This window comes from Rhea pennata, chromosome 23, assembly GCF_028389875.1.
Source record: "Rhea pennata isolate bPtePen1 chromosome 23, bPtePen1.pri, whole genome shotgun sequence".
Taxonomy (NCBI): Eukaryota; Metazoa; Chordata; class Aves; order Rheiformes; family Rheidae; genus Rhea; species Rhea pennata.
This window is the reverse complement of record NC_084685.1, coordinates 4,676,943-4,702,329: the sequence shown is the minus strand read 5'-3', so window position 1 is coordinate 4,702,329 and position 25,387 is coordinate 4,676,943. Positions and strand designations below refer to the sequence as shown.

The following is a 25,387-nucleotide window of genomic DNA, read 5'->3' as shown; positions in this document are numbered from 1 at the left end:
GCTGCTTAAGGCTTCCTAAACGCCTGCTTTTTCCTTTAGCAAAGAGGACCTAAAGGTACAAATTTAAGCTTTCGTTTGGAAGAAGTGTAGTTTGTGTACCCTGCCTTTCCAGCCTCCCAGCTGTGTAGGAAACTCCCCAAATTTGGTACCTAGACACTGAAATGTAACCTAGGGCTGTTGCTTTCGGAAGGGGCAAGCACTCCTCTCCAAGTGAAAGTTGAGAGGATTTGACACCTACCTCTCTTATGTCCCCTTGAAAATCCCAGTTCAAATATACTACCTGTTGCTCATAAATAGATCCGCCCAAGTAAGCATTGAGAGGAGGTTTATTGAGGGGGATGATGAATTTGCAGGGGTCCCCTTTTCAAATGGGCTACATTAGATGGTAAATTGGGGCTAAGCAGCCAGCGAGCCTGGCCAAGTCTGTGCCAGGACATCCTAGGGGTCGATGATGGTGGTGGTCTGGGTGAGCTGCAAGGTCCAGCTACAGGTGGTGATGATCAGCTTTGATCTTTTCTTGTTGATCCCTGTTGTGTTGTTATTGAGGGATTTAAATCCTCGCATGGAGTTCCCAGAGGCCATTTTTACAGCTCCTGACCTCCTCCTCTTCAGCCATGCAGCTGGACTCAACCAGGAAAAGACCTGCTGGCATTTCTCCACCATCTTCTTCTTGGCCTGCAGCGTGAAGTAGTTCAAGATGTCCTCTGAGGTTCGCTTCATGCTGAAAGCACAGGACTGGAGGTAGTTCTTGGTGGCCAGCTTCCATTTCTGCGCTCTGTCCTCTGCTCGATATTTCTCATGGTCCTCTGCTAACCTCAGGATCTCCTCCTTGCTCAGCCGCCCCTTTTTGGCATCCACGACAATTGGGTTTGTGTTGCCTGTGACCTTGTCCAGAGCGAACACACTCAGGATGCCATCTGCGTCGATGTAAAATGTCACTTCCAACAAGGTCAAGCCACGGGGTGCTGGGGAAAGGCCCTTCAAGAGGAAATGGCCCAGCAGATGGTTTTCTTTAGCGATGGCTCTCTCCCCCTCGTAAGTGCGGATGAGGAGATCAGGTTGGTGGTCATGGAGAGTCGTGAAGGTTCGTGTCACCACGATGGGGATGGCGGTGTTGCGCTTGACCAGCCCATGCATCTTCCCAGTGGCTGTTTCAATTCCCATTGACACAGATGCTACGTCGAGAGCAAGCAGGTTTCTGGCCACCTCTGATCTGTTCTCCATCAGGATGGCAGCCTGAACAGCTGCCCCGCTGGCCACGGCTTCATCTGCGTTCAGGCCCTGGTTCAGTGGCTGACCCCCAAAGAAGTCCTGCAGTAGTTCCCGGATCCTGGGGATGCGAGTGGAGGCACCAACCACAACCACATCATCTATCTGGGTCTGGCTCAGTTTGGCATCCTGGAGGACCCTCTCCACCGGCTTCAGCACCCTTTGGAAGAGGTTGGAACACAGCTGCTCAAACTGGGCCCGAGTGATGTCAGCCTGCAAGCTGATCCCTTTATAGAGGCAGTCCACACTGATGGTGGCTTTCTTGCTAGAGGAGAGAGTCCATTTGGCTGCCTCGCAGGCTGTCCTGAGCCTCCAAACAGCACGTCTGTCATGGCTGATGTTCTTGTGATGTTTCTTTAAAAATTCATCCATAAAGAAGCTCACCAAACAGTTGTCAAAATCGTCACCTCCCAGGTGGCTGTCCCCAGCTGTGGCTTTCACCTCAACAATGCCCCTGTCTATAGAGAAGACAGAGACGCTGACAGCCCCCCCGCCCATATCGAAGATGAGGACATTGTGCTCTCCGTTGTCAGGGTGATGGAGGCTGTAGGCCAAGGCTGCTGCTGTTGTCTCATTGAGGATCCTCAGCACATTGATTCCAGCAATTACCCCAGCATCTCTAGTGGCTTGGCGCTGGGAGTCATTGAAATGAGCTGGCACAGTGATGATCGCATGGGTGACGGGCTGTCCCAGGTAGTCCTCAGCCATCTCCTTCAGGTTACCCAGAATCACGGCCGAGATCTCCTCAGGGAAGAAAGACTTCTCTGCTCCCCTGTAGGACACCTGCACTTGTGAATTCCCCTTGGCTTTTACCACCTGGAAGGGCCAGAAGTGTGTGTCCTTCAGCACAGCTGCGTCTTCGTACGCCCGGCCAAGCAAGCGCTTGGTGCTGAACACCATATTGGGAGAGTTGAGGGCCGCCTGGTTCTTGGCTTCTTCACCTATCAGCCGTCCCATCTCGGTGAAGGCCACGCAGCTCGGGGTGGTGCGAAGGCCCTGCTTGTTGCTGATGATTTCCACCTTGCCGTCCCGAAAGAGACCAACGCAGGACTTCGTGGTGCCCAAGTCGATGCCGATCGCCGGCCGTCTCAGCGCGGGGATTGCCGTTCTCCTCGGCATGGCGTTCAACCTCGCGGAGAGTCGCCGCGTCTCCCCAGAGCAGAGGCAGCGGTGTCCCTCGGTCAGGAGTCCCGCCGCAGGGCCAGCAGATCTCCCCAGTGCATCGGTTCCCCTCCGCCGGGCTGACGAGAGCCCCCTGCCCGGGTCCCCTGCCCCCCGGCCGGGCCGCAAGCCCTCCTCCCCGGCCGCCTCGGGTCGCCTCCGGACCGCTGCCGCGGCAGCCCCGTGATGGGGATGTCATAAGAGGGCTGGGAACCTCGGGACAATCACAGCTCCACGCAGCGCGTGGGGCTGCCCCAGGCGCGCGGCGGCGCGGCACAGCTCTCCGCCGGGCCCTCGAGCCGGCACGCGGCTATGCCGCGCTGCAAAGAGGGGCTGCCGGGGTTCGGCAAGCTGAGCCGGAGACGCAAGGCAGCGGGTCACCGCGCGCAACTCAGAGGTATTTTGTTGCAGTGAAATTTGCTTTCTTTGGGAGCATCCAGAATTGGGGGGGAGGGGGGAATCAATCTTGCCACACATCCAGAAATTCAGGGTGGGCTGAGTTTGCCAAGGCAGCCCGAAGTAGGTTATTCTCTTAGGAAGGCTTTTCAGCTGGGTTTGGTTTTCTCCCTACCCTCGGCTGTCCTACATACTGCACTTCCCTCCAGAGGCAGCTGCGCTCCAGCGCAGACCTCTGTGCAGCAATGCCAGGTGGCCAGTAAATGTGCTCCAACCCCAAAGCTGGCTGCCTTTCAGTGCTGGATGAATTATCTGTGAAAACCTCTTATGGCTTGCACAAAACAAGGTAATTATTCAGAAAGCAGAGGACATGAATAGAGCCAGAATATGAAAATATTATCTGTTAGTGATTTACTAAGAACCACAGACAGTTTCAGAGAACAGCAGCTGAATCAAACTTGGTCTGGCAACTTCTTGGCTCCCAAAAGCTCCAGACAACTCAGTTCCCCAGGGCCTGAGCATGAACTCCAGCAATGTCCTGTGAGCCACGGCCTGGGTGCTTTGGGGCTGCCTTCTCCGGAGCCAGGTCAGAACAAAACTGGGTGGTGCACGGTTCACGGGGGCGGCAGGCGTGTAGCACAGTCCTCAGCTTCTAGGATGACAAAAACTGCAATCCAGGGGGCAGGAATTCTCACTTTTGCTATTTAACGTGGTATCTGGAGCTTTCTGCGTACAAACAGGAAGACCAGAACAGTCTCAAGCTCTGCACAACAGTAAGCTAGAAAATGCTTTATTGTTAGTAAGGCTACCCTGGAAAATCATCGAGGCAGTGGCTTTTTAAACGTTTCTTATTACACTTCCTTCAGTAGCAGCTTTACAAATGCTTTTCCTTAGCCAAATGTTTTTCCCTTGGCGACTGTGACTGCTCTGGCAGGTTTGTTGTTCGCATTCTGAAACGAATCGTTCCTTTTCCTTAGCTCAAGAGATTCGCAAACCCTGTGACTTTCAGGAGGTTTTGTTTCTTGTAACAAATCTTGCCGCATTTACGTTTTCCAGGTGTGCTGTCAAATCTGAGAAAGCTGGACCGCCTCGGTCTTCCCCCTCCATCCCATTTCCCTAAGAAACTATCCTCGGAGCATCACAATCCCTGAACAACGAGGAGGGTTTTGTTTAAAGCTATCCGCTGCCTCTGCCAAGCTCTGCTCTGCCTTCTGCTTTCACTGACTGTTATTTCCCAATCAAAATTTAGCATCCAGCACAATGCAACAAATTTCATGAAATTAAGTATTTCTCCTACACACAGCGTATTTGCCCAGTGATTATAACTAGTCCCCAAGGTAGCCAAGCACAGCAGAATTTCAGTTTAATATGCACACCCACGCAGCCTTACAAAAAACCCAAGACACTCCCCCGGTCCTTCTCAGGAAAGACTGAGCACTGCAGCGAGCATCTCGTATTTCAGCTTCACTACTTGCACAAACCAGGACTGGGAATACTCTGTAATCTAGTGAAAAAAAAAAAAAAAAAAAAAAAAAGGTAGGGAAATAAATTTCCCAAAGATTTCAGGTGTCCCTGATGGCCCAAGAGGGGGTTGGGTGCAAGAGCACAGGAATGTCAGGCAACACAAAAAGCAACCACACTACACAACTAGGGGTTTATTGTTAACTGTGAGTTTACTGTCTTATATATTAGCTGTATCCTGGATCTGCAGAGTGAGCTTTTAACTCCAAAACACTTTAATACACCCATTTGTTCATGTAGGCAGCACGCATGTAAGTTCACAGCACCTGTTTGGTGTTGTGTTGTAAAACTGACAACTTCTTGATTAAAAAAAAAAAGAGCAATTACTAAGTGTTTGTGCACTGTACAGTTTGCCCTTGTCTTGTGGCAGCGGCTGGAAGCTATCGTCATCCCCAAAATGAAACCCGGGCAAATGTTCCCAGTGGTGAGAGCTGCAAACTTCAGCACCCAAGCTGCAGCGTAAACAAAGCAAGCTACAGTTCCCAACGCTGATCTTGCCCCATCCCAGAGGCAGTTCCACCCATGCAAATCATGGCTTGCCTTGGCTGTGCTTGCGATTTGCAGATGAGCAGCTGCCCGAGCAGCAGGCCACCGGCTGCTGGAACCAGAGCAACTATCCCAGGTCTAAGAGGCAAATGAGTTAACATGAAGGTTTTCCCTTAGCTGCAGACACTGCCTCCTGCCTCATCTCCCTTCCTTTTCCTCCAATTCTCTGTCCCTCAACCTTTCAGGCACTGACACAATTTTGCCTCCCCTACCACTGCCCTTACTCCTTTCTTTTATCATTCTCCAGCTCTTCCAGCCCACCCACACAGCTCTGCTCCCCCTCGGCTCTATTCTCAGAGCAGGGACTCTCACTCCTCCACACGCTCCTCTGCACTTTACCTTCCTCTAAGGTGACCCTCTCTCACCCACCCCCTCAGCAAGGCCTCCCCCTCCCTTGCAGCAGCTCCTCACCTCGCTAGCCCAGCTCAGCTTCCTCCCCACTCCCAGCCTGGGCCTCGCCCTCATCCAGCCTCCCCTCCTCCCAGCCCAGCACATGCTCCTCCCTTCCCCTGCTCTAGCATCAGGCAGGCCTGCCCCGGCCCTCGCTCCAGCCCCGGGCCAGCTGCGCTCCTCCTCTGCCCTTTCCTCAGCCCCTGCCCCCTTCCCTCGGCCTGGCCTAGCTCACTCCCTTCTTCCTCCTCCTCCTCCTCCTCCTCCTCCTCCTCCTCCCCTCAGCCCAGCCCTCTGCCCTCTGCCCCTTTTGCTCAGCCCAGCCCAGCTCAGCCCCCTGCCCCCTCCCCTCAGCCCTGGCCCGGCTCAGCCCCCGGCCCGGCCCGGCCCGGCCCGGCTCAGCCCCCTGCCCCCTCCCGTCAGCCCCAGCCCGGCTCGGCCCCCTGCCCCCAGCCCACCCCCACTTCCGGGTCCCCTCCCGCAAGGCCTTGTGGGCCGCTCCCAGCGCCGCGCGCGCCCCCGGGACGCGTCACGGCGGGGAGGGGAGGGGAGGTTGCATCACCGCGGCGCGCGCAGCGCTCCCCCACGTGACGTCAGCGCTTCCCCTTCCCCACCGCTCGCTGCACGGGGGGGGGGGGGGGGGGGGAAGCCGATCCCACCCCGCCTTCTCCCGAGAGTGGCGTGCGCGCCAGCCAATGAGACTTGGGCCGCGCGCGATTGATGTGGAGCGTGGCCAATGGCGAGGGCGGAGCGGCGGGCGCGGGGCGGGCGGCAGGGGCGGGGCGGGCGGCGGGGCGGCCGCCGCGGGCTGGGCTGGGCTGCGCCTGTCAGCGCGGCGGCGGGATGGCGGCGCTCTACGCCTGTACCAAGTGCCACCAGCGCTTCCCCTTCGAGGCGCTCAGCCAGGGCCAGCAGCTCTGCAAGGTCCGGGGCGGCCCCGGGCTGGGGCCTCCGGCGGGGGGGCGGTTTGTGAGGGAGGGTAATGGGGCGCTGTGGGGGGGGGGCAGCTGGGGGTGGCCTGGTGGGGTGGGGGGGGGCTGGGGTTTTAGGGGGAGCTGGAGCATTAGGGGGCTGTTTCTGTGGAGCCCCTAGGGATTGGGGCATTGGAGGGGGGCTGCTTGGGGGCCACTGGGGGTCTTTTTGTTGGGGGGGGCCTGAGGGAGGCTGGGGGTCGTTGGGGGCCTGGGGGGGAAGATGGGTGCTGTTGGCGAGTGAAGGCCTGAGGGCAGCTGAGGGGCTGTTTGTGAAGCAGGTTGGTAGCAAAGGGAGATGCCTGGGGCGTTTGGGGGAGCCTAGGGTTTTTGGAGGGGTTCTAGGGACGTTTGAGGGGAGGTCCTGAGGCATCTTGGAGGAGGAATGTTGGCCTTGGGGGACAGTGTGGAGGAGGTGGTGGGTGGGATGGTTTGGGTGGGGAAGCACCAGACCTGGGATGAGATAGGGAATACTTGTGGGAGTGGGAAACGGAAGGCTGCGGGAGACGGGCCAGAGGAGGGGGCACGCAGGAGAATCTCCTAGGAATGGGACAGAGAGGGGAGCCAGGCTAGAGGCACGCTGGGCACAGGAAGCTTCTGGAGGGAGGAGGTGTGAATAGCTGTGGCAGGACTGTGTGTTCCCGTCCCAGGAGGTGAGGCCTACCATGACCCTTGTCTGTGGGCGTTGGGCAGGAATAAGCCCTAGTTAGGAATCTGAGTTTACTTCTGCATCACCTGTGACACATTCCATTCCTGTCACCCTTCCTCTGCTCTCATCCTTGTAAGAGCAGCATGACGGCGCAGGGAGGAAACGTTTGACTTTGACAAGTGTGTGCAATGGGAGTGGAAGGCAGCAGGTGATTTGGGACTGTGGGAAATGGCATACAGGAGAAGCACTGCATCTCACTGAATGCTTCCTGTTGTTGTAGGAGTGCCGGATTGCACATCCCATTGTTAAATGCACTTACTGCAGGACTGAATTCCAACAGGAAAGGTAAATGCCTGCTGAACTGGGAAAACTGATGTTTTCTTTAGAACAGATGCACCCGGGCAGCTGTAACAATCCCACACCTTTGATGCCTGAGCCTTAACCTGTAGATTGTTGCTGTGGGGGACTTGGGAGACTCTTGGCTTCCTTCAAAGTCTGCTGGGAGAGTCAGTGTGTCTGTGCGACGTCCTTAGATTTGCACTTTTCTCTTGGCTTTCATTTCTGGTTGGTGCTCAGTTGCATTTTTCAATGAAGGATCCAGAGGCATCTCCCCCGGAGTTTTCTCGTATCTGATTTCTGATATCCAAAGATTAACTTCTAATGTGTTTCCTTTTGCTGTGTATCTGCCTTTTTGTGTTTTTGCAAGTTATATGACTTACAGAGGAAGAGTTGATAAGGCCAGGAGTTAGGGGGCATGATGTGTGCAGGCATTGTGTGAGGTGCTCTCTCTTGTTTGTTGGACAAATATACCCCTGTTCTGACCTGCCTTTAGTTTGTGATCCAGAGCTGACTTCCTCCAGAATTGAGGTTGTCACTAGTGCTAAATCTTGTCTATTGCCAATTAGTCAGTGATCACACTCCGTACGTATAAAGACACAAAAATTGATACAAGCTGGGGACACTTTAATTAAAATATACCTCCTAGTAATACTATTTTTTGGCAAATTATGTTCAACAAGATGGGGATAGAAAATACACTTTGTTACCAGAGTTCCTTGTGAAGATGAATACAATCTTACCCCAGAGATGAAGCCTGGCAGGGGGGGACTGGGATTCAACCATAGAGGTTTAATTTTTTTGGGGGGGGGAGAGGGGGAACGTGTTAATAAAATGATCTGTTCTTCTTCTTAACAGTAAAACCAACACAATATGCAAGAAGTGTGCTCAGAATGTGAAGCTCTATGGAACAGTAAGTGAGCAGGGCTCATTCTCACCAACGTCTTTTCCTTTAATCCCTCTTGTCTTTATTCTAGTGAGTCCCAGAGCAGTTTATGCACTGGCTCTGTTGTAATAGCATGACTGATCAATAATATGCTGCTCCCTCAAGCGTTAAGCTTTTACCGTTTATTTTTTTTTAGTACAGAAAAGAACAGCTCTGCATCATTTTAGACAGGAAACAAACTATTCAATATCCAATAGAAACAAGAATGTGATTACATAAAGTGAGATTGCCACAGGAAGCAGCGATAAATATTTCTTCCTGCTTGTCTGAAATCTGAAGCAGAGATTTTGATTGTTTCTATTTTGGTGGTATATATTTTCTAAAGATTTCATAGTACTTCATATGTTGTCTGGGTGTCATGGCTAAATACATTTAACTAGAGACTGGGAATCAAATGTAGTTGTGCCTCCTGGATCAGCATTACGGTTAGCTTTGTCCAGGGAAATAAAGATTTTGAAGTGACAGGGAGAAGGGGGAAGAACCATGTACTAATGTAATTAGAAGACACTGCTATATCATTTGTTCTTGTTTTTTAAAGCCCAAACCCTGCCAGTACTGCAACATAATAGCAGCATTTATTGGAAACAAGTGTCAGCGTTGCACAAACTCTGAAAAGAAGTATGGACCTCCGCACTCCTGTGAGCAGTGCAAGCAGCAATGTGCGTTTGACCGGAAGGATGATAGGAAGAAGGTCAGTACCTTTGTAAAGGGGTCTGAAAAGGTAAAAAGGTTGGTCAAAGTGACTGCGTGTCTGTCTTCTTCACACAATCTCTAGCATTTCGAAAGAGGGTGTCCTTGTTTGTAAAATGCTTTTTTGGAGTTGAGCTTTGCTGTGGGAGCTGTATGTAGGAGCTGTTTAATCTTTGAGCCCCTTTGTTCCTTGGCCGGGTCTGTTGATGAAAAGCCTCTTGAATTTGGCCTAAGAGGGGGTGGGATGGCAAATGAAAAAGGACCTTTTTGTAAAATGAAAGGCACCTGCTGGGTAAAAGGGATGGAAAAGGATCCTTATGCTGTAGCTTGAGGTGCTGGAAATGTCCTCCACACCCCCCCCCCCAACACACACACTTCAACCAAGAAACCCATTCTGTGGCTTCTGCACATCCTTTACTTGAAACAATGTAAGTGGTATATGGCCTGCTTTTTGCAGGTTATAAACATCTATTGTTCATTTTGGATGCTGCATTGATAGGCACTGTTCACCTGCTGGTCTTCCTTGAGCACAGAGCCTCATTGTTTTGCTCTCCAGGGACTACCCTTTCATGTACAATTATTCAGCTTTGCTTTGACAGAAATCCCACTGGGACTTAGCCTGTCCTGGTGAATAGGTGATAGAAGAGAGTCAAAAAGCAAAGCTTGGAAGAGCCTGTAGATACAGTAAGTTAGTTGCTATTAAAGATTGTTGCCTGTGTTGCACCAGCCATGTCAAATGCACTTCTTATTCTTTCCAGGCACTTGAGGGATCATTTCTGAATCACTGCTTTTTTGTCCATGATCTTAAAACCTGAAGATGCTTCTTGTCTTCTCTGTGGTTGGGTTTTGGGCAGGAAGTGAGACAAAATTCTCCCTCCAACTCTCTTGTCTTCCAGGTGGATGGAAAGCTGCTATGCTGGTTATGCACACTGTCCTATAAACGGGTCCTACAGAAGACCAAAGAGCAGTGCAAACACCTAAGCAGCTCTTCCCGGGCAAGCCTGCAGGAGAAAGAACAATACAGTAGGCTCAGCAGTGGCAGCCATTACAACAGGTAACCTGCACGAGCTTCTTAGCAATCACTTCTGTCGTGCAGGGCTTGCCTGTGGGGTGAGCAAACAGGACGCCTGACTGCACCACACTCCTTAGATGCATTTTAAAGTAGCTGGAGACGTGTCTTGGGCCTTGGTACCATGCAACAGTGATGGGTTTGGCAGTTATCTGTTGTTCAGGAGAATCTGGCTATGTCAGGCTTTGCTTGTTTGTAACCTCCACTGTTCTGGCATTGGCTTGTAGTCTGAGAGTGCTTTGGTAGTCATTTGACTTACTGAACTTTCTTGTATACATTTGTAAAATTTGATGATTGAAATTAAGCTTTTAAACATAAGTTCTTCAGCTACCTACTGATCTGAGTGACACATTATTTTCTGTTTATTTTTAGTCTCCAGCTAAAGGAGAATTGAAGCTTAAAAGAATGATTTTTTTTAATCATTCTTTCTTGTACTAGGAAATCTGGTTTTAATAGGCTCGAAGTAGGTGGGAATGTTTATCTGCTGCTCTGTCTTAGAGTAAAGTCAGTCAGGTTCTGACATACAATTTCCTTTTTTCTCCAGCCAGAAAACCTTATCCACCTCTTCTATTCAGAATGAAATCCCAAAGAAGAAACCCAAGTTTGATGCCATATCTGCCAATGGTGACAGGTGAGCCTGTTACATGGGGAAATTGTGGGTGGGTGGTCTTATTTGTTTAGTTTATGTAATAGAGTTCTGTGTGAATAGCAGGGAGGCCTTATGCTAGAGCAGGGATCTCAGGCTTTGGGGCCTCAAGGGGTTGAATTAGCAGCTTTCCAGACCTGGAAGGCCAATGTTACTTGGCATTTAGACATAGGTTTGAGAAGAAGAATACTGAGTGTCTGTACTTGCTAGAACAGAGACTGCTTGTTGTCTGAGCTTACCAACAGTTACAAAACCTGCAGCCAGATCAGCTTTATCCTCTCCCTGCCATTACAAGGAAAGGTGGGTGTTGGCTGCACTGTAGAGTTGAAGTCTGCAGTTTTTGTGCTTCTGGGCTGTTAGACTGATCTGCAGGGAAGACAGCCTTAGAGAATAGGATTGAGACCCACCTCCTGTTTCCCTTCCTGCCTTTTGAGGGAGGAACAAGCAATCAAATAGCTTTGCTTGAAAGAAGCTGATCTCATTCTGCTGTCATAGTGCCTGCTGGGTTATGTTGACACTGGCTGCTCGTGCAGCAGAATGGGAGTCACTAGCAGAAACAGGAGAATGAGATGGCTTTTTATTTTTTACGCTCTTGTACATGCATATTTTCATTCCTCCCTTTCCTCTCTGATTCTCAGCGTTCCTTCCTCTCCCGAGATGCTTTGTCCCCCTATCCAGAGTGCCCCGTCCACGCTGGCGCAGTGGGCTGCTTCCCAACAGAGTCTCGGTGCCCACCATTGTCCTGTTTCTCAAGGCACTGACATCCTGAAGTGAGATCACCTATTGTTTTCTCCCCTGTTGCCTTCCCTCCCTGGGAATTGCCTCATATATGGAAAGTGTCCCTGTTGATGGATCTCCTTCCAAACAGCAGTGAATTGGGAGCATGGACCAAAACATAGGCTTGTTAGTGCCAAAGGGGCTGTTAAAGTTGCTGGTAATTAATTGCTTGCTATCTGCCTTGAATGTCTTTTGTTTAAGATCAGAGATGATATTGACCTATAGGTACCATTGACCTTTTATCTGTAGTTGTTAATATAAGAAATGTTACAATGTGAAATAGAGCTTAAGTAGTTTTGTAGGGCAATGATTCCTGCACAGTGGTCTGCAAGACTACTTACCATCTGAACAGTGTTTGTGATTGCAAGTTGGAAAAATTTAAGGGTTAACTGTGGTTTAGAAGATGCAGCTGATCGTAGAGTGGTCAGAGAATTCTCCTGACTGCCTTTAATGCTGGTAGACTGACAGGAGAGACTGGAGACCGGTGCCTGGTAGAACTGGTGCAGCCCATCAGGATTGCTGCAGCTTTCCCTTTAGAGTCCTGTTAAGGCTCCTGCTCACCTGCTGTGGTTGCTGTCCAGGCAAGGACAGTATCAGGTATTTTTATCTGCTCACTACAGCCTGGGCTGAGATCTAAGAACTCATTTTAATACCCTGGCTGGCTTGAAAATAACAAAGAAGTGAAAGGTCCTGTGCTCTGGTATCAGTTGCTGAGCCATTTGTTAGCAAAATAGGAGCATACACTAGATGAAACAAATGCCTTCATTTCTATTTGCTCTTGTATCAGATGTTGTCAGGCTGGCTTCTGTCAAGGTTTTAGACTATGGTCCTTGCCACAGGCTTTTTTGATAAATTCCAGTAACAAACCGTGTAATATTAAAAACTACTGAAGAGCTCCAGCTGGTTTAAATGGACACACAGCTACATTTCTTGGGCAGAATAATAGTGGTTGTTCATGAAGCGTGTTTCTGGGGTTACTGCCTTTTTTCTTTCTTTCTTTCTTTCTTTCTTTCTTTCTTTTTTTTTTTTTTTGTGTGTGAGGATATCCCCCAAAGTAAACCTCCCTTCTTGCACTGTTTTTCTATACAGTTGTCCACCCCAGAGCTGGCTGAATACAGAGTTAGGAGCAGCCACGGTGCAGGGCTTGTTTTCATCAGCAGCGTGCTCTAGAGCGGGGTGGTATGCAACTAGCACCTCTTCGCTGTTGAGAGCAACTCCAACTTTTTGTAGAGTGCATCTTGGCTATGGGCTCCAGACAAATTTCTGATGCAGCTTTCAGTTGGGCAAAATTTGAGCATACTTAAAGTCAGTTAACTTTGGTAATGCCCCCAACATGGTCCAGCTTATCTGAAATCATTGCTCCTTTGTCTTGTGGATGCAATAGAAATTTCTTCACTGTGCCTTACTGAACTCCTTCTGAGCTCTGTATGTTTTTTTTGTTTTCATATTTCTGATTGATCAAATGACAATGGGTGGTACTTGTATGGTTCATTCTGGGTGAGCTCTGCTGCAAGGAGCTAACAGCACTGGCCACACAGCACGTGGAGTAGCTTGCTCTCCTCAGCAGCGACTCTCAGCGCCAGAGTGAGAGTCTGTCTACAACAGACCTTACGGACGCCGCTGTTCTGCCAGTGCCCTTCAGTCCCAAGCTGCTCCTGTGTGCATGAGAGCCCTGGCTTCACCCGCAGCCCCTGTTGCTGTTCTGGCCCTAGGACTCCTCACCTGATTCTGCCAGAACTTGGTGTCCTCATCCTCATGTGCAAATGCTGCCAGAAGCCTGTTCATGTTACAGGCCAGCCACCTGGGCCTCTATGGATGAACGCACTACAGGCAGTGATGAGTGCTTTTAACCGAGCTGCCTCGGGGAGCGCAGCGATGCCAGAGGATGCCAAGCAGCAAAGTTTATTTAGTAAAAATATTCTCATTAGCACAGAAAAATCCTGGCTTATGTTAAAAGTGTTAGGACTTGGACTGAACCACTTCTGCTTTTGATGTCCTTAGAGGAAATATAAGTTCAGCTGCTGATTTCCATTGGTTTGGATGAAATTTTGTGCATGGAGGATATTTTTGCCTTAGGTGAAATTTGAGTGCTATGTTTCAGACAGCCTGGTGTGTGCCCCTTTACGCTAGCCTCACTTGAATAGCAAAATCTTTAAGCATGGCATTTATCTTGCCTAATTTCAGCCATTTAACAGGTGTGAGTTTAAGGCAGTCATTTTGTTTTTTCTACTCAATAGAGAGGCAGGTGTCTTTGGAAGAACTCCATTTTTTTTTCTCCATCTCCATTGAGAGCAACAGGAGCCTCATCAATTCACTTTAATTAGAGGCATGAATTTTAGCCTGTTCAGACGTGGAGAGCATGTCTCTCTGACCTCTCCCAAGGGGGCTGGAATTCTTGGGATGGAATTTATTTGTAGGGGGAAGGGCTTTTGTTTATTTTTAATCTGTTTGTTAAAGGAATGGAGTGACTTGCATTTGGCAGTTTTCCTTCTAATTTTGGAGCCCCAGGCTTGCTCCTTAATGTGCGATTAAAGACAGAGAAACCTTTCATTAATGACCTGTCACTCAAAGGGGGAGGGGGGAAAGCTCCTTCCTTCAATTTGCACCTTGACATGTTTAAGGGTGCATTTTGCAGCAATTGGGCAGTAAAATACCTGCTTGTACTTGCATACCTGATAGGAAGATGCTAGCAGTCTGAGCCAGCCAAACTGCTCCTGATACCTGCATACCCCAGGGGTAGGACAAGGTCCTTGAAAACCTCAGGTAGGGCACCAAGCTCCCTCTTGGCTACTAAGAGGGCAGGAGCTTCTCTGTGAAGTGCTCTTGGTGTGCGTGTCCCTTCTGCTCCCCGCTGGGTGGCAGAGCTGGCTCTCACCTCTCCTTGTCCATGGAGGGCTCTGGAACAGGAATTGCCAAGGAGGGAATTTCTCCTGCCTGAGCTGCTTGGGGAAATGCGAGCATCTCCTGGCAGTCTTTATCACCCCAGGATGCAGCAGGAGAGGGGCTTGCCTGGGCAAAGAAATGGCATAAGCAATGGTTTGTTTTTAGCCAGAAGGATTCAGTGAGGAAGCCTTATCTCCCCCCCCCCCCCCCCCCCCCGCCCCGCAGAGGCTAGGGTTTTTTTATTTTATTTTATTTTATTTTATTTTATTTTATTTTTCTCCCCAGCGTACTTGCACTGAGTGGTAAATTAAAGCTACTGTTCGTAGCATGCTTGCACACAGAAAGGTGCTGAAGCATCTAGCATCACCATCATGTTACAGAGCCTCTACTTTGGGGAAATTGTGCTTGATGACCATTTTTAAAATGGAGGTATTCTTCTCTAGTGTGCATACATGAGCCTCTTCTGCATTCGAGAGCTACACTGTTTGGTAAGCACGGTATTAGATCAGGTGTACCTGGAGACCTGCCACGTCTTACAGTGTGGGCTTTGCTGTCAGTGAGCTCTGGCTGCAGGAGACAATAGATCCAGCTGGCAGTAAGTGTCAATGTGTCTTAACCGTGCAAGACTCTTCCCTGGCAGAAAGTGTCCTACAGACCTTCAGTTTTGAGTTTTGCTTTGCTGATGAGGTTGGGCTTTCTGTTTCAATGTGATGGAGCTGTTGTGTGACTTTCAGATCTGCAAAGCTGCCCTTGTTTAGTTTCTCTCTGTAGATTCCCAGTAGCATTCCCAGCACGAGGGCGGGAAGAGCCTTTTCTCCTGTCAGCTCCTTGCTAACAAATGCAATCAATGCAGACTGTGCTTTTAATTAGAAAATGGATTATTTCCAGGCACTAGAGGAAACTGCTGTTTGAGGTGAGTAGCCAGTACCCTGTCTTGTTTTATAGATAGGGGAATGGATGCATAGAGATGGCAGCACACTTGAGAGAGGCAGTGAAGGGGGTGAGCAGTGTTTCAGTTTAGAACATGCCTTCCCCAGTCCACTGCATCTCCCAGCAGCCGAATGCACCCTTTAGGACATATGTTGACCAGCTCTGAAGGCTTTCAGAAAATGTTCGGCTTCAAGTAACTTTGCCTGTTTATAGCAGCAATGTCTGATAATGGCCAGACTTCCAGTAATCTTTTAGGTGAAGGTTTGTTGCCTTTATTATTGCTGTTAAGTTTTTATACACCAGTATCAGGTGTGTGTGGCTGGGAGTGTGCTGCCCCTTTAGCACCAAAAGATAAAAATCAGACTTGTCATTACAGTGGAAAGGGACAGAAGGCAGGGAAAAATCGGGTGAGGTCCCTGGGCCTGTGGCTGCAGCTTATTGTGTCTGACTGTCTAAAGTACTCCGGTAGCAGAAGACTGGGTGGCTGTCTGGAACACTGGGCTACTTCCAGGGAGTTTTGTGAATTACTCACTCAGAAGGTGTCTCGTGTACAGATAAGATCTCAGCTGGTCGCTTAGGTTTAGAGCACCTGGTGGGGTATGAGTGGTGTCTGGGAAAGATGCATCTATCTCCAGCTATTTCTCTGTCTTCCTGAGGAGAGTTCTTTCTGCTCTGAAATGGTAATGAAGCTTCCTCCTAACTTGCTGTATCATGGTGGAATCAAAATACGAAAGCCCAGCATGTCTTTTTCTCCCAGTTTCCATGCTGAGGACGGTGCTGACTCTAATTTAGGTGTCTCCCTTTGTTTTTGGAGGGAAACACCTTTGTTTCTTTAACTTAGGAGTTATTTGGTTCTCTTTCTTGTTCCCTCCCTACCAGAATGTTTGTTTACATCTAGTGACAGGTTTTGCTGTACACTAATGGACTGCCTGTGAATGACGACTGTTCCTAAGTGGTTGCATAAAGTTTCATCAGCTTCCTGATGGTTGTCCTCAACTCTTTGGTTTGAAAATGGATCATTACCACCCAAATGATAGCTACAGACTTTGGCTGATGGACACAGAATAGCCATAACAGTCCTGCATCCATACCAATCATGCAGTGATACAGCTTGATATATTGCAAACATCCCTTTTGCCCATCATACCATGTGTTTCCCAAATTCAGTGCAGCATCCAGGGCAGAGATAGAGGTACCTCCTCCGGACATTGAGAAGCTGGTGAATGCAGCGTGTATCATAAAGTGATTCCTGTTCTCCTTCAAGTGCCACACATGTGGGAGTTTCTCTGCCTCAGTGAACAGAAGGGGTTGTAATGAGAGTCTTTCCCTGTTCTTTGCTGCAGTTTTTCTCCAGACCTCGCCCTGGACTCTCCTGGCACTGACCACTTTGTTATCATTGCCCAGCTGAAGGAGGAGGTGGCTACTTTAAAGAAGATGCTGCACCAGAAAGATCAGATGATTTTGGAGAAGGAGAAGAAGGTACAGTCTTTGGCTTGCCTCCTCACCCAGCACGCTGACAGCATCCAGACAGATCACCCTCAGATGGAATCTGGCCTTTTATCTCAGGGTGAACAACAAAGTTTCTGCCTGTTTCCAGGCTACCTTCTTTCCAAGGTTAAAGAGGCTTTCTGAACCCCCCTAGAAGAGCCTTGCTTCATAAAAGGCTGTCTTCTGACCACTGTCTCCAAGAGCTCCATGTGGGGGCAAGGCCAAGAAGGGTTGTACTGCTCTATACAGGAAGACAGCAGTGCCCTGGCTCCTTGCTTTGGGGGTCCTGCTTCTCTGTGCAGTCTCATCCAGTCTCAGGCAACTTCTGTAAATACATATTCTGTAGCAGGGTGTATCTGAGGTGAAGAGATTCATTTCTTCCCACTCACATGCTCCTTGCTGGTTTACCTGCAGATCACAGAGCTGAAAGCTGACCTACAGTACCAGGAGTCGCAGATGAGGGCGAAGATGAACCAAATGGAGAAGACGCACAAGGAGGTCATGGAGCAGTTACAGGTGACAGCATTTTTGTTTTAATTTGCTGAGCTGCACTGTACCCAGGAGTGACTGAGAACACTCTTGATCAGAACACCTCGTGAGCTTCTGCACACACAGCTCTGCTAACGCTTCTTGGCCCTGTCCTGCAGCCTCTCTGCTCTGCCAGGCCAGCTCCTCCCCAGCTCTGTACCAGGCTGCAGTGCGCCTTAACCCATACTTATAGACTCCTTGCTATTCTCCACCTGGGCTCAGTCTTACTGTATTGTATAGTGCTGTGTTGTGTCCGTTGCTGACTAGATGGGAACCATCAAAGTCATTTAACTTATTACCAAAATCAGGTTTGAACCAGTTTATCCAGACTGCAAAACCTTTGTCAGCTCCCTGTACCATGTGATTTATATGACCAGTAACCAAAGAGAACAAAGCCCAAGAAATAACTGGCAGTTCTTTTAGAACCGTATCTATGTAGTCCAAATAAAGAAGTCCCTGAGCTTGAGGGAACAGGGAGAGCAGTATTCTTCTCATGGCCATGGAAACATTGGACAGACTATCAGCATGAATACGCTCTAAGCCACTGAAGATACCAGGTCAAAGGGGAACTGGTTACAGGGAAGAACTCAGACACAGAAATGAACTTTGTGCCCTTTAATTACTGTGAGGTTTATAATGAGCTGAAGCTCTTGCAATGAGAAATGGGAATCAATAAGAAAAAAAGGTCTATATTCACACAGAAAACCAGCCCCTCCTCCATCAGCACACACCCAAGTTAATTATTAGAGTGGAAGGTAGGTTTTGGAGACTACAGGTGCTGTCAGATAGCTGTTGCCCTTGAGATCCTCTTCACAACTCAAATTTGTAAGCAATTTAAGCCTGTCCCAAGGCTGGATTATCTTTCTGTGGTGTGCAGAAGGCTGGAAACACTTCCTAGCCCTTGTAAGCTGGGCAGCACTGGTTTGCATACAAGGAACTGATGAGAACCAGAGCCTTCTCTCTCTGTGTTGCCTTCTTGAATCTGTGCTATGTTTCAGCCCAGATCTGTTTGCCTCTCATAGCTTTGGATGGCCTGCAAAGAATGAGTTGTTCTTACTTCAATTCTGAATAGATAATTATCCATTATCACAAACCGCCACTATTTAGTTGCCTTTCTTGACAGCCCTGGCCGTGAGGTCAAGGGCTAACTGGGAGCTGACCTCCCTCCTTGCAGTGGTTCTCCAAGGTGAGGCACGCTGGTCGTTCAGTGTGTATGTGGCAGAGTGGGGAGCAACACAGACTGGCGCTGCTTTTGCTGTAGCTAAAAGAGGACATCTGCCTCGAAAGCTGTCGGACACCTTCCAACAGCCTTTAAACCTGTTCAAACCTAAAAGGAAAGAGGAAGCATCAGATATGTGAATGGGTTTGCCCGCAGGCACCTGTCGTTCCTGGGTGGAGAGGGGTGTGCATGTCTATTGCCTGCTGTGTTGTTTTGTACTTAGCTTGGAATGGGACTGCCCAGAACTTGTTCTCTCTGGTGTCCAAATGTTTTACTTCAGCTGATATTGACTGAGGCTCTGGAAACTTTCTTCACTGATTCCAAAATAAAAGTTCAAATCCTCTCGGTGTATCACAGGTGCCTTGAAGTGTTCCTACGATTCACTTTTTTAATGTACGTTGTTTTTTATTATTTTGTCTATCTTTTCATGGGGGAAAGAAGGGGTGTCTGTATTCTTCCATTCTGCAGGAGGCAAAGGAAGCTTTGCAGGCAGCGCTGGAGCAGAGGGTCTAGTAACTCTTAGCCCTTTGAGTATTTATTCATTCACTGCAAAGCAATGCAGAACAGCTGTATCTGGCTTCCAGTGGGTTGTACTCCTTATCCTACTGGTATAGCATAAATTGCTAAGTAGGCTAGAGGGTTTCTCAGTTAATGAGAGTGGTCTCAGAGACCTGGTAAAAGGGTCTAGAGAGCCTTTGTTTCTCAGTTAGTTCAGTCCAAACCAGAGAGACTGCAAGTTGTTACCTGTTAGTGCTCAGGTGGGTTCAGAAGGCTTCTAGGGATACAGGATAAGTCAATATAGTACTGAATCCTGGTAAAACTGTTGGCAGTATCTAAAGAAACCAAGGGTTAAATAAAGCTGGAGACCAGTTTGAGCTGCTCCACCCTGGATTTTGGACGTAAGTGAGGATTTGGAGTGGGGGAATTTGCTTTTCACATCCTAAAGAAAAGTCAGGATAGGGGCTTAAGTTGCTGAAGTTTTATTCCACCACTTTTCACCCTGTCAAAATATGATGGCTGGTAAAAGGGGAAGAGAAGGAAGAAAAGCCAGTCCTGGTGATGCTGACGAGTGTCTTCAGCTGGTTTAATGAGAATTGTGCATTTGTTGCATTTCACAATGGAAGCTGTTAGCTTTCAGCCTACCCTACTTCTCAGTTACAGCAGTGGGGAATTCATTGGGGAAGGGATGGGAAGAGCCCTTTCTAGGCGGTAGAGCTGAGATGCTGGACTTGAGCTTGTGCTGTGGTGCAGTACAGCAACATCTGTCTCTTTCATCTGCACGCAGGATGCCAGCAGTGTGTGTCCAGGCAGTTCTAGGATCCCAAGAACTAATGATGATCCATGCCATTAAAATACCCATTTTCACTGTGTTTCCAGGCCAAGAACAGAGAACTCCTGAAGCAAGCAGCTGCCCTATCCAAGGGCAAAAAGCCTGAGAAGTCGGGAGCAATAACCTCCCCTTAGAAACAAAACCAAACCCCCAATCTGGGAGCTTTCCCCAGCATTAGCCAAGGAGTCTAGGAGGCCTACCTGATCGCTGGAAGCCAAAACCTCACTTTTGTCACTATCCCATTGCTGTGGACTCGATGGAAACGCCTGGTGTGTGTTGCCTTTTGACAGCATGCTTGAGTGTGTCTGGTTTCAATATCTGTTGAATAATGCTCTGTACTATGGTGATCCATGGGGAGAGGTCCCAGCCATCCTAAATCCCCCTGAGTTTCTGGAAGAAGTATTTTTCTAACCAGTTACTACCACTGCCACCCTTTATATAGCAAACAGGAACCTGCTGCATTAGAGACTTATTGCTGGTTTCAAACCTGCTGCTCTGAGGCAATAGTCATGGCCAGTTGTTACGCAGATAAGGCAGGAGCCATGCATGGTGTGAGCCTTATTTTTTGAACTGTTCCCTCTTCAAAAGGAAGCTGATAATCACCAGCCCAACAGATGTTACCAGAAGGTTGTGTCACTGCTGAGAACGGTTGATCCACATTTTTGAAGATGCTTCCAAAGTGGGGGCTATTATTTATCTTGGAGGATTTTAGTTTAGTTTTGTTCTGTTTTCTTTGTCAGCTTGGCAACCCTGACTGCCTGGTTTTATGGTTTTTGTTTTGTTATAATAGCTTTTGGTTTGGGAGCCAGAGCATAATGATGCAGACCCACCTGGTACCCCCGGTGCCCTGGTTACCTTGTGGCTTTGGGCTTCAGTGACTTTTGCAGCTTGGTGTGATTGAGCTTCTCTTACTCTCCCCTTCTTTCACATGAGGCTGAAGGAGAGTTCAAGGCTTGGATGTTTGCTCTGCTCCCTGCTGTCCCTGGATCAAGTTCACTCTCATCTCCCCCTTTCCCTGCCCCGTCGCTCCCTTCCAGATGCAGTGGAGGCCAGGTTGGCTCCAGGAAAGTGCTTACTCAGGCAGTGACCCAAGCCAGGAAGTGTTTCTTGGGGCTCTCCAGAGACATTTCTCTCTGCTGATTAAAAGCCAGCAGAACAAAAGGGCTATGAAAGTTCTTCGTAGCAAGGATGTGCTTCTCGGAAACGGTGTGAGTGCTGTGGCAAGGAGACTGCAAACAGCGCCAGCAAGGCGCTGCGAGGTATACTCCCCAAGCTCTGCCCGCAGTGCATCTCTTGGGGGAGATGAAAAGCACTTGGCCATTATGGGGGAAAGCACAGAACAGCTCTTGAGCTGGCAAGAACACTCCTCGGTATCCCAGCACCGAGCTCTATTCAGGGTGTGAAGAGACATCTCAGGGTTTGGAGACCTTTGGGGCAGAGGAGTCAAGGATGAACACTTAGTCTGGAGTGGCACTGAAGGTATGTGGTGAAGTGGAGAAACTGCCCTTTTGAGACAGGGCCGGCTGCCCTGTCAGGGTTTTTATTAAGCTTTTAACTAGAGGTTGTGATTTTTTTTCCTTTTTTATGTTACTAAAGATGACTTTACTCAAAGGCACTTTTTTCATGATGTTGGCTTCCAGCATGGAAGGAGCATGCTGCAGCATCAGACACTGCCACATTTTTGTTGTTGTTATTGTTTTTAAGAGACTTCCGATGTGAAAAGGAGGAAAAAAAAAAAAAGTTGTTACACTTTGCCAGAGTGTGACAGCAGGAAAATACTCACCTAATTTTATACTTCACATGTTTTTAGAAAATGAGGTGCATTGATGGGATTTTTTTTAAATGGGCGCTTTGCTTTTTTGCTTCCCTCAAGATACAGAAATAAATAGAGGGAGAAAGGCCCTGTATATACTATTATGTTTTTTTAATTGTGACAAATTGACCATGCAGTTGAGTAGCTGATGATTTGTAGTAATAACATTGTTTCTTTGTATGTTTGTAATAATGGAGATTTTAAAGGGATGCTTTTGATTTGTACAAAACTCTGACAAATGTAAAAGTGTTTAAAAAATCCTCATCTGTGTGTCTGATACTTTCTATTTGCCTTAAAGAAAAGAAAAAAACCACATCATTCCCTGCCTGGAACTGATTTGTCTCCTGCTGGTGACTGTCTGGTCAAAGTACCACTCATGTTGCTTTGGGATTCGGTGTGTATGGGAATGAGATGGCATTTTCTATTGTTTGGTTTGCTCCTACTTTTGTTTCTATCTTTAAATCCTCCTAATCAAGACTGTTGCTAGGATCCTTGTTACTTGGTTACGTCGAGCTTCCCAGGACTGATCTGGCTGTACCAGATGAGATCTCTCTATTTTCTTCTCCAAACACATGAATGAAGATAGAGCACAGAAACAATACAGCCATGATAGGGAACAAAAAGACAAGAGGATAAGGAGCATGCTTTCTTTTAAGATATAAATGCAAGCTAGGTGAGTAAACACCATTTGTGTCTCTGAAGTCTTCCCCCTAGCTTAGCCAAGATTAGAGTTGTTTGGAGGGAAAAACAGTTTTTCCAAAAGCTTCTAATTTTCCAGCAGAAATGTGGTAGCCCAAAACTCTCCTGATATTTCCATCTGAGCATACCCTCTGGCCCTTGTGGGAGCTGTAGTTCAGCATGTTGTGCTTTCCGTCTCATCTGTCATTGCAGCTTCCTCGTGAGATGACCAGTTCTCTGATGCACCTTGCTTTCCTCTGGCAGGGCAGATGTGCTGTGTCCCGGAATGTGTCTGTCCCCAAGGCACTGCCCGTAGTGGAGAACAAGGAGATGCAAACCATAGCTCTGAAGAAACACCTCAGCAGTTTTTCCAGCTCAAAATACTCTCTCTCATATTTTTTCAAAATCTAGAGCTGTACACGGAGAGCAGCCATTGTCTGGGAAAGCATTAGTTCTCACAGATACCCAAATTTGTAGTTAAACATGGGGGAAAAGTAGTTTCTAGGGGATCTTTTTCATCAGTCTTATTCTTCTGATCTCTTTGGCTTCTAATGCTTGTGAAAAGAGACTGATTTGTGTGCATTGAGACAAATTTGAAAGGAAAGAGATGGTGTATTTCAGATAGCTGTTGCCTCCTCTAACTTGATTCCCTTAGGAACTGTCTTCTGGCAGCTAGAGAGAGCATCAGTCTGTCCTAAGTCCACTGAATACAGCCCTACAACCCCAGTAGAAGGAAGAGTTGTATATTTTTCTTCATAGCATCTTCCAGGTGAGTCATCCAGGCTTTTGCAGCCATTAGTGCTATTTTCAAGGAAAGAGAAAGGACAGAATATAAGTTGTCTCTTTCCCTTTCTTTCAAGATCTGAGTTGCTTCTTTTGATGTGGTTGTTTTCCACCTGGAAATGGTCAGGGAGTTTGTCCTGGATTTGTTGGACCTCTGGCTCCCTGAAGTAGCTGCAAGCCCACAGTTGCCAAATCAAATGCTCTCCCAGTGCGAGAAGGCAGTGTGTGCAGAGACAATCTGCTTGGCAGCTCTCTCTCTGGTTAGTGCTACGTAACTGTGCCAGTAGTGCTTAGCATTTATATGGCGCTTAATCTCTGCTGAGTGCAGTGCAAACCTTGCTGTATCCTTGAATGTACCCAATTATCCTCATTTACAGCAAGTAGGGAGATAGATAAGAGAACTGCTTTGCCGAAGGCTAGGCTACGAGTCAGTGGGTAGAGCTGGAACCGCAGTGTAATATCCTCAGTTCCTCAAGCCCTTGCTCTCCACCTTCAGTATTGTGTCTCGGAGGGGCCACTTTGTCTCTGCCCTGACAGAGCTGCGGGGAGAATTTCAAATGGGGTTGTGGGCAATTTTTGCAATTCCCAGCCAGACCTTGAGTGAGAATTGATTGGCTCCTGCCTTTATCTGCTAGTGCACACTTCCCTCTCTCTGTGGTTTATTCACTGGTCCTAAAGCAGCCTGAATGTTTGCAAAAGGGATTTTTTTTATTTATGGTTGTGATTACTCTATTTCCAAGCTTTTGGAAAATATCCTCTGCTGGTTTTGACAGTAGTCGAATGTGCTTGAAAGTAATATTATGTACTGATCTCAGCTGCCTCCTCAAAATGACATCAGGGTTGAAAATTAGACTTCCAGTTTTGGGCCCATTCCACTAGTTTCAGGTGAGCTGACACTCAGCTAGCTCTTGCTTTCTTCCAGCATCAGTCTCTCCCTGCTATGAATATCCAGACGCTCAAACTTCAAGGAACTTCAGGAATGTTAACCTAGGTAGTTCAAGTTGGTTGAGTTTTCAGGGCACAGTGAAAATCAATTGCAAAGCACATTTTGAGCTCTGCTAACTGAGAGGATTTGATGTTTTTAAGTAATTACTTGAATCAATGTCTCCTTTCCTAAGCTGTAGTTGCCCTGGCAAGGATCTGGAACTTTAATAGGCAAATGAATAAACTACTTTGCAGCCTAACGATGTGTACCTGCAGCAGAAGTAAACTGACTTAACCAGCTGGTAATTACAGAGAAACAAGCTCCCTTCCATTCCTTTCCCTAATTGCTGGGGCTTCCTGGGAGCACTGGCTCACATAGCGTGCCCTGGAGGGCAACAGGTTTGTGCTATATTGTCTTAAAAAAAAGCAAAGAAAAAAAACACCTAAGGGTCTTAATCCTTCAGGAACGTATGTTTTGTAATTGATCTAGGAGAGGTAAGCACAAGCCTCATTCCTGAGATGTGGAAAGCAGGGGCAGAAAGGTGAAGTGAAGCAAGCTGCTTGAAGAGACGGGGCTCCTTGCAACGTCAGTGGGGAGGGCTGTGGGCGCTTCAGAGCTTCACAGAGAGCAAATGGGGCCTTTTAGGGGTGGGACTAATCTCAGTCATCTGCTAGGAAGATAAAATTGGAATTAAAAATTAGACTAGTTCCTTTGGGTTGGTGCTTTCCCTCTTCCATAAGAGAGTTTTCCCACAAAGAAAGCCCGGCTACACTTTGTCTCCTTCCAAAGGGAATTGCTTAATTTCCACGAGTCCGAAGGCTTTTGGGCTGTTACCCCAGTGCTTACCAGTGTAAGAGCACACAGTATTCAGTGCTCCCTCCTGGAGTACGTGGAAACGCTCCCTCCTGCAGGTTGCTACAGCTCCAAAACAACCAGGGATCTTTGACCTGTACAACCCACTGTTACTAATGTGCTTTCACTGCTGAAGCTCTATCCCTCTGTTTGCAGCACCGGACCCCTAATAGAGAGAAGGCCTGGGGGCCGGCTGAGCTGAGCGTTTGCCGTTCCCCTTGGTTCCAGGTAGCACCGCAACGCTTTGGACTGTGTCACAGGGTCAGCCTCCCTTTGCGAGTTCAAATGATGCAACCGCTGTCGGGCTCCGATGTCCTCCTGCAGAGGAATTTCCCTCTTCTCCACCCTGCCAGTGGAGTGGGCTTTCCGATCACATCCCACCAAGTCCGAATGCCGGTGGCTTTTCCCGCAGGAGGCTGTAATGGTGGGGGGAAGTTAGAGTAACAGCCTGTGCTGGCAAACCAGCTCACCATGACGAGAGCGAAGCACATTCGGAAAGGAAATACTTAAATAACTGTGCATGACTTACCTACTGCAGATGACCCACTGGCTCCCTGCAGAGAAGAGAGTCCCAGTGTGGTCTCTGCTGCC

General features: G+C 48.4%; 2 protein-coding genes across 4 annotated transcripts; one reads left to right on the top strand and one right to left on the bottom strand.

The window, feature by feature from the left end:
• Positions 1–438: 438 nt before the first annotated feature.
• LOC134150434 (heat shock 70 kDa protein-like) lies at positions 439–5,564 on the bottom strand (the record flags this gene model as incomplete). Its single annotated transcript, XM_062594357.1, has 2 exons — positions 439–2,351; positions 5,519–5,564. Coding segments are annotated over 2 exons (1,959 nt in total), but the record flags the coding sequence as incomplete, so codon positions are not given.
• A 530-nt stretch (positions 5,565–6,094) lies between these two features.
• Positions 6,095–21,845, top strand: FAM76A (family with sequence similarity 76 member A). 3 transcript variants are annotated; one of them, XM_062594333.1, is made up of 10 exons: positions 6,095–6,207; positions 7,184–7,248; positions 8,098–8,152; positions 8,724–8,876; positions 9,772–9,929; positions 10,489–10,575; positions 11,229–11,360; positions 16,524–16,659; positions 17,083–17,184; positions 19,793–21,845. In XM_062594333.1, the coding sequence occupies exons 1-10, from the start codon at positions 6,127–6,129 to the stop codon at positions 19,877–19,879; spliced, it is 1,056 nt and encodes a 351-aa protein (XP_062450317.1). In that variant the 5' UTR covers positions 6,095–6,126; the 3' UTR covers positions 19,880–21,845. The 3 variants fall into 3 exon arrangements, with proteins under 3 accessions (XP_062450317.1, XP_062450315.1, XP_062450316.1); XM_062594331.1 differs by lacking the exon at positions 11,229–11,360; XM_062594332.1 differs by lacking the exons at positions 11,229–11,360; positions 19,793–21,845 and adding an exon at positions 18,371–19,768.
• Positions 21,846–25,387: the final 3,542 nt, after the last annotated feature.

Excerpts from the sequence above, each read along its gene's own strand:
- FAM76A (XM_062594333.1), top strand. The coding sequence starts at position 6,127 with ATGGCGGCGCTCTACGCCTGTACCAAGTGCCACCAGCGCTTCCCCTTC. Across the intron at positions 7,249-8,097 it reads ACTGAATTCCAACAGGAAAG|TAAAACCAACACAATATGCA; the intron begins GTAAATGCCTGC and ends TCTTCTTAACAG. Across the intron at positions 16,660-17,082 it reads TTTTGGAGAAGGAGAAGAAG|ATCACAGAGCTGAAAGCTGA; the intron begins GTACAGTCTTTG and ends GTTTACCTGCAG.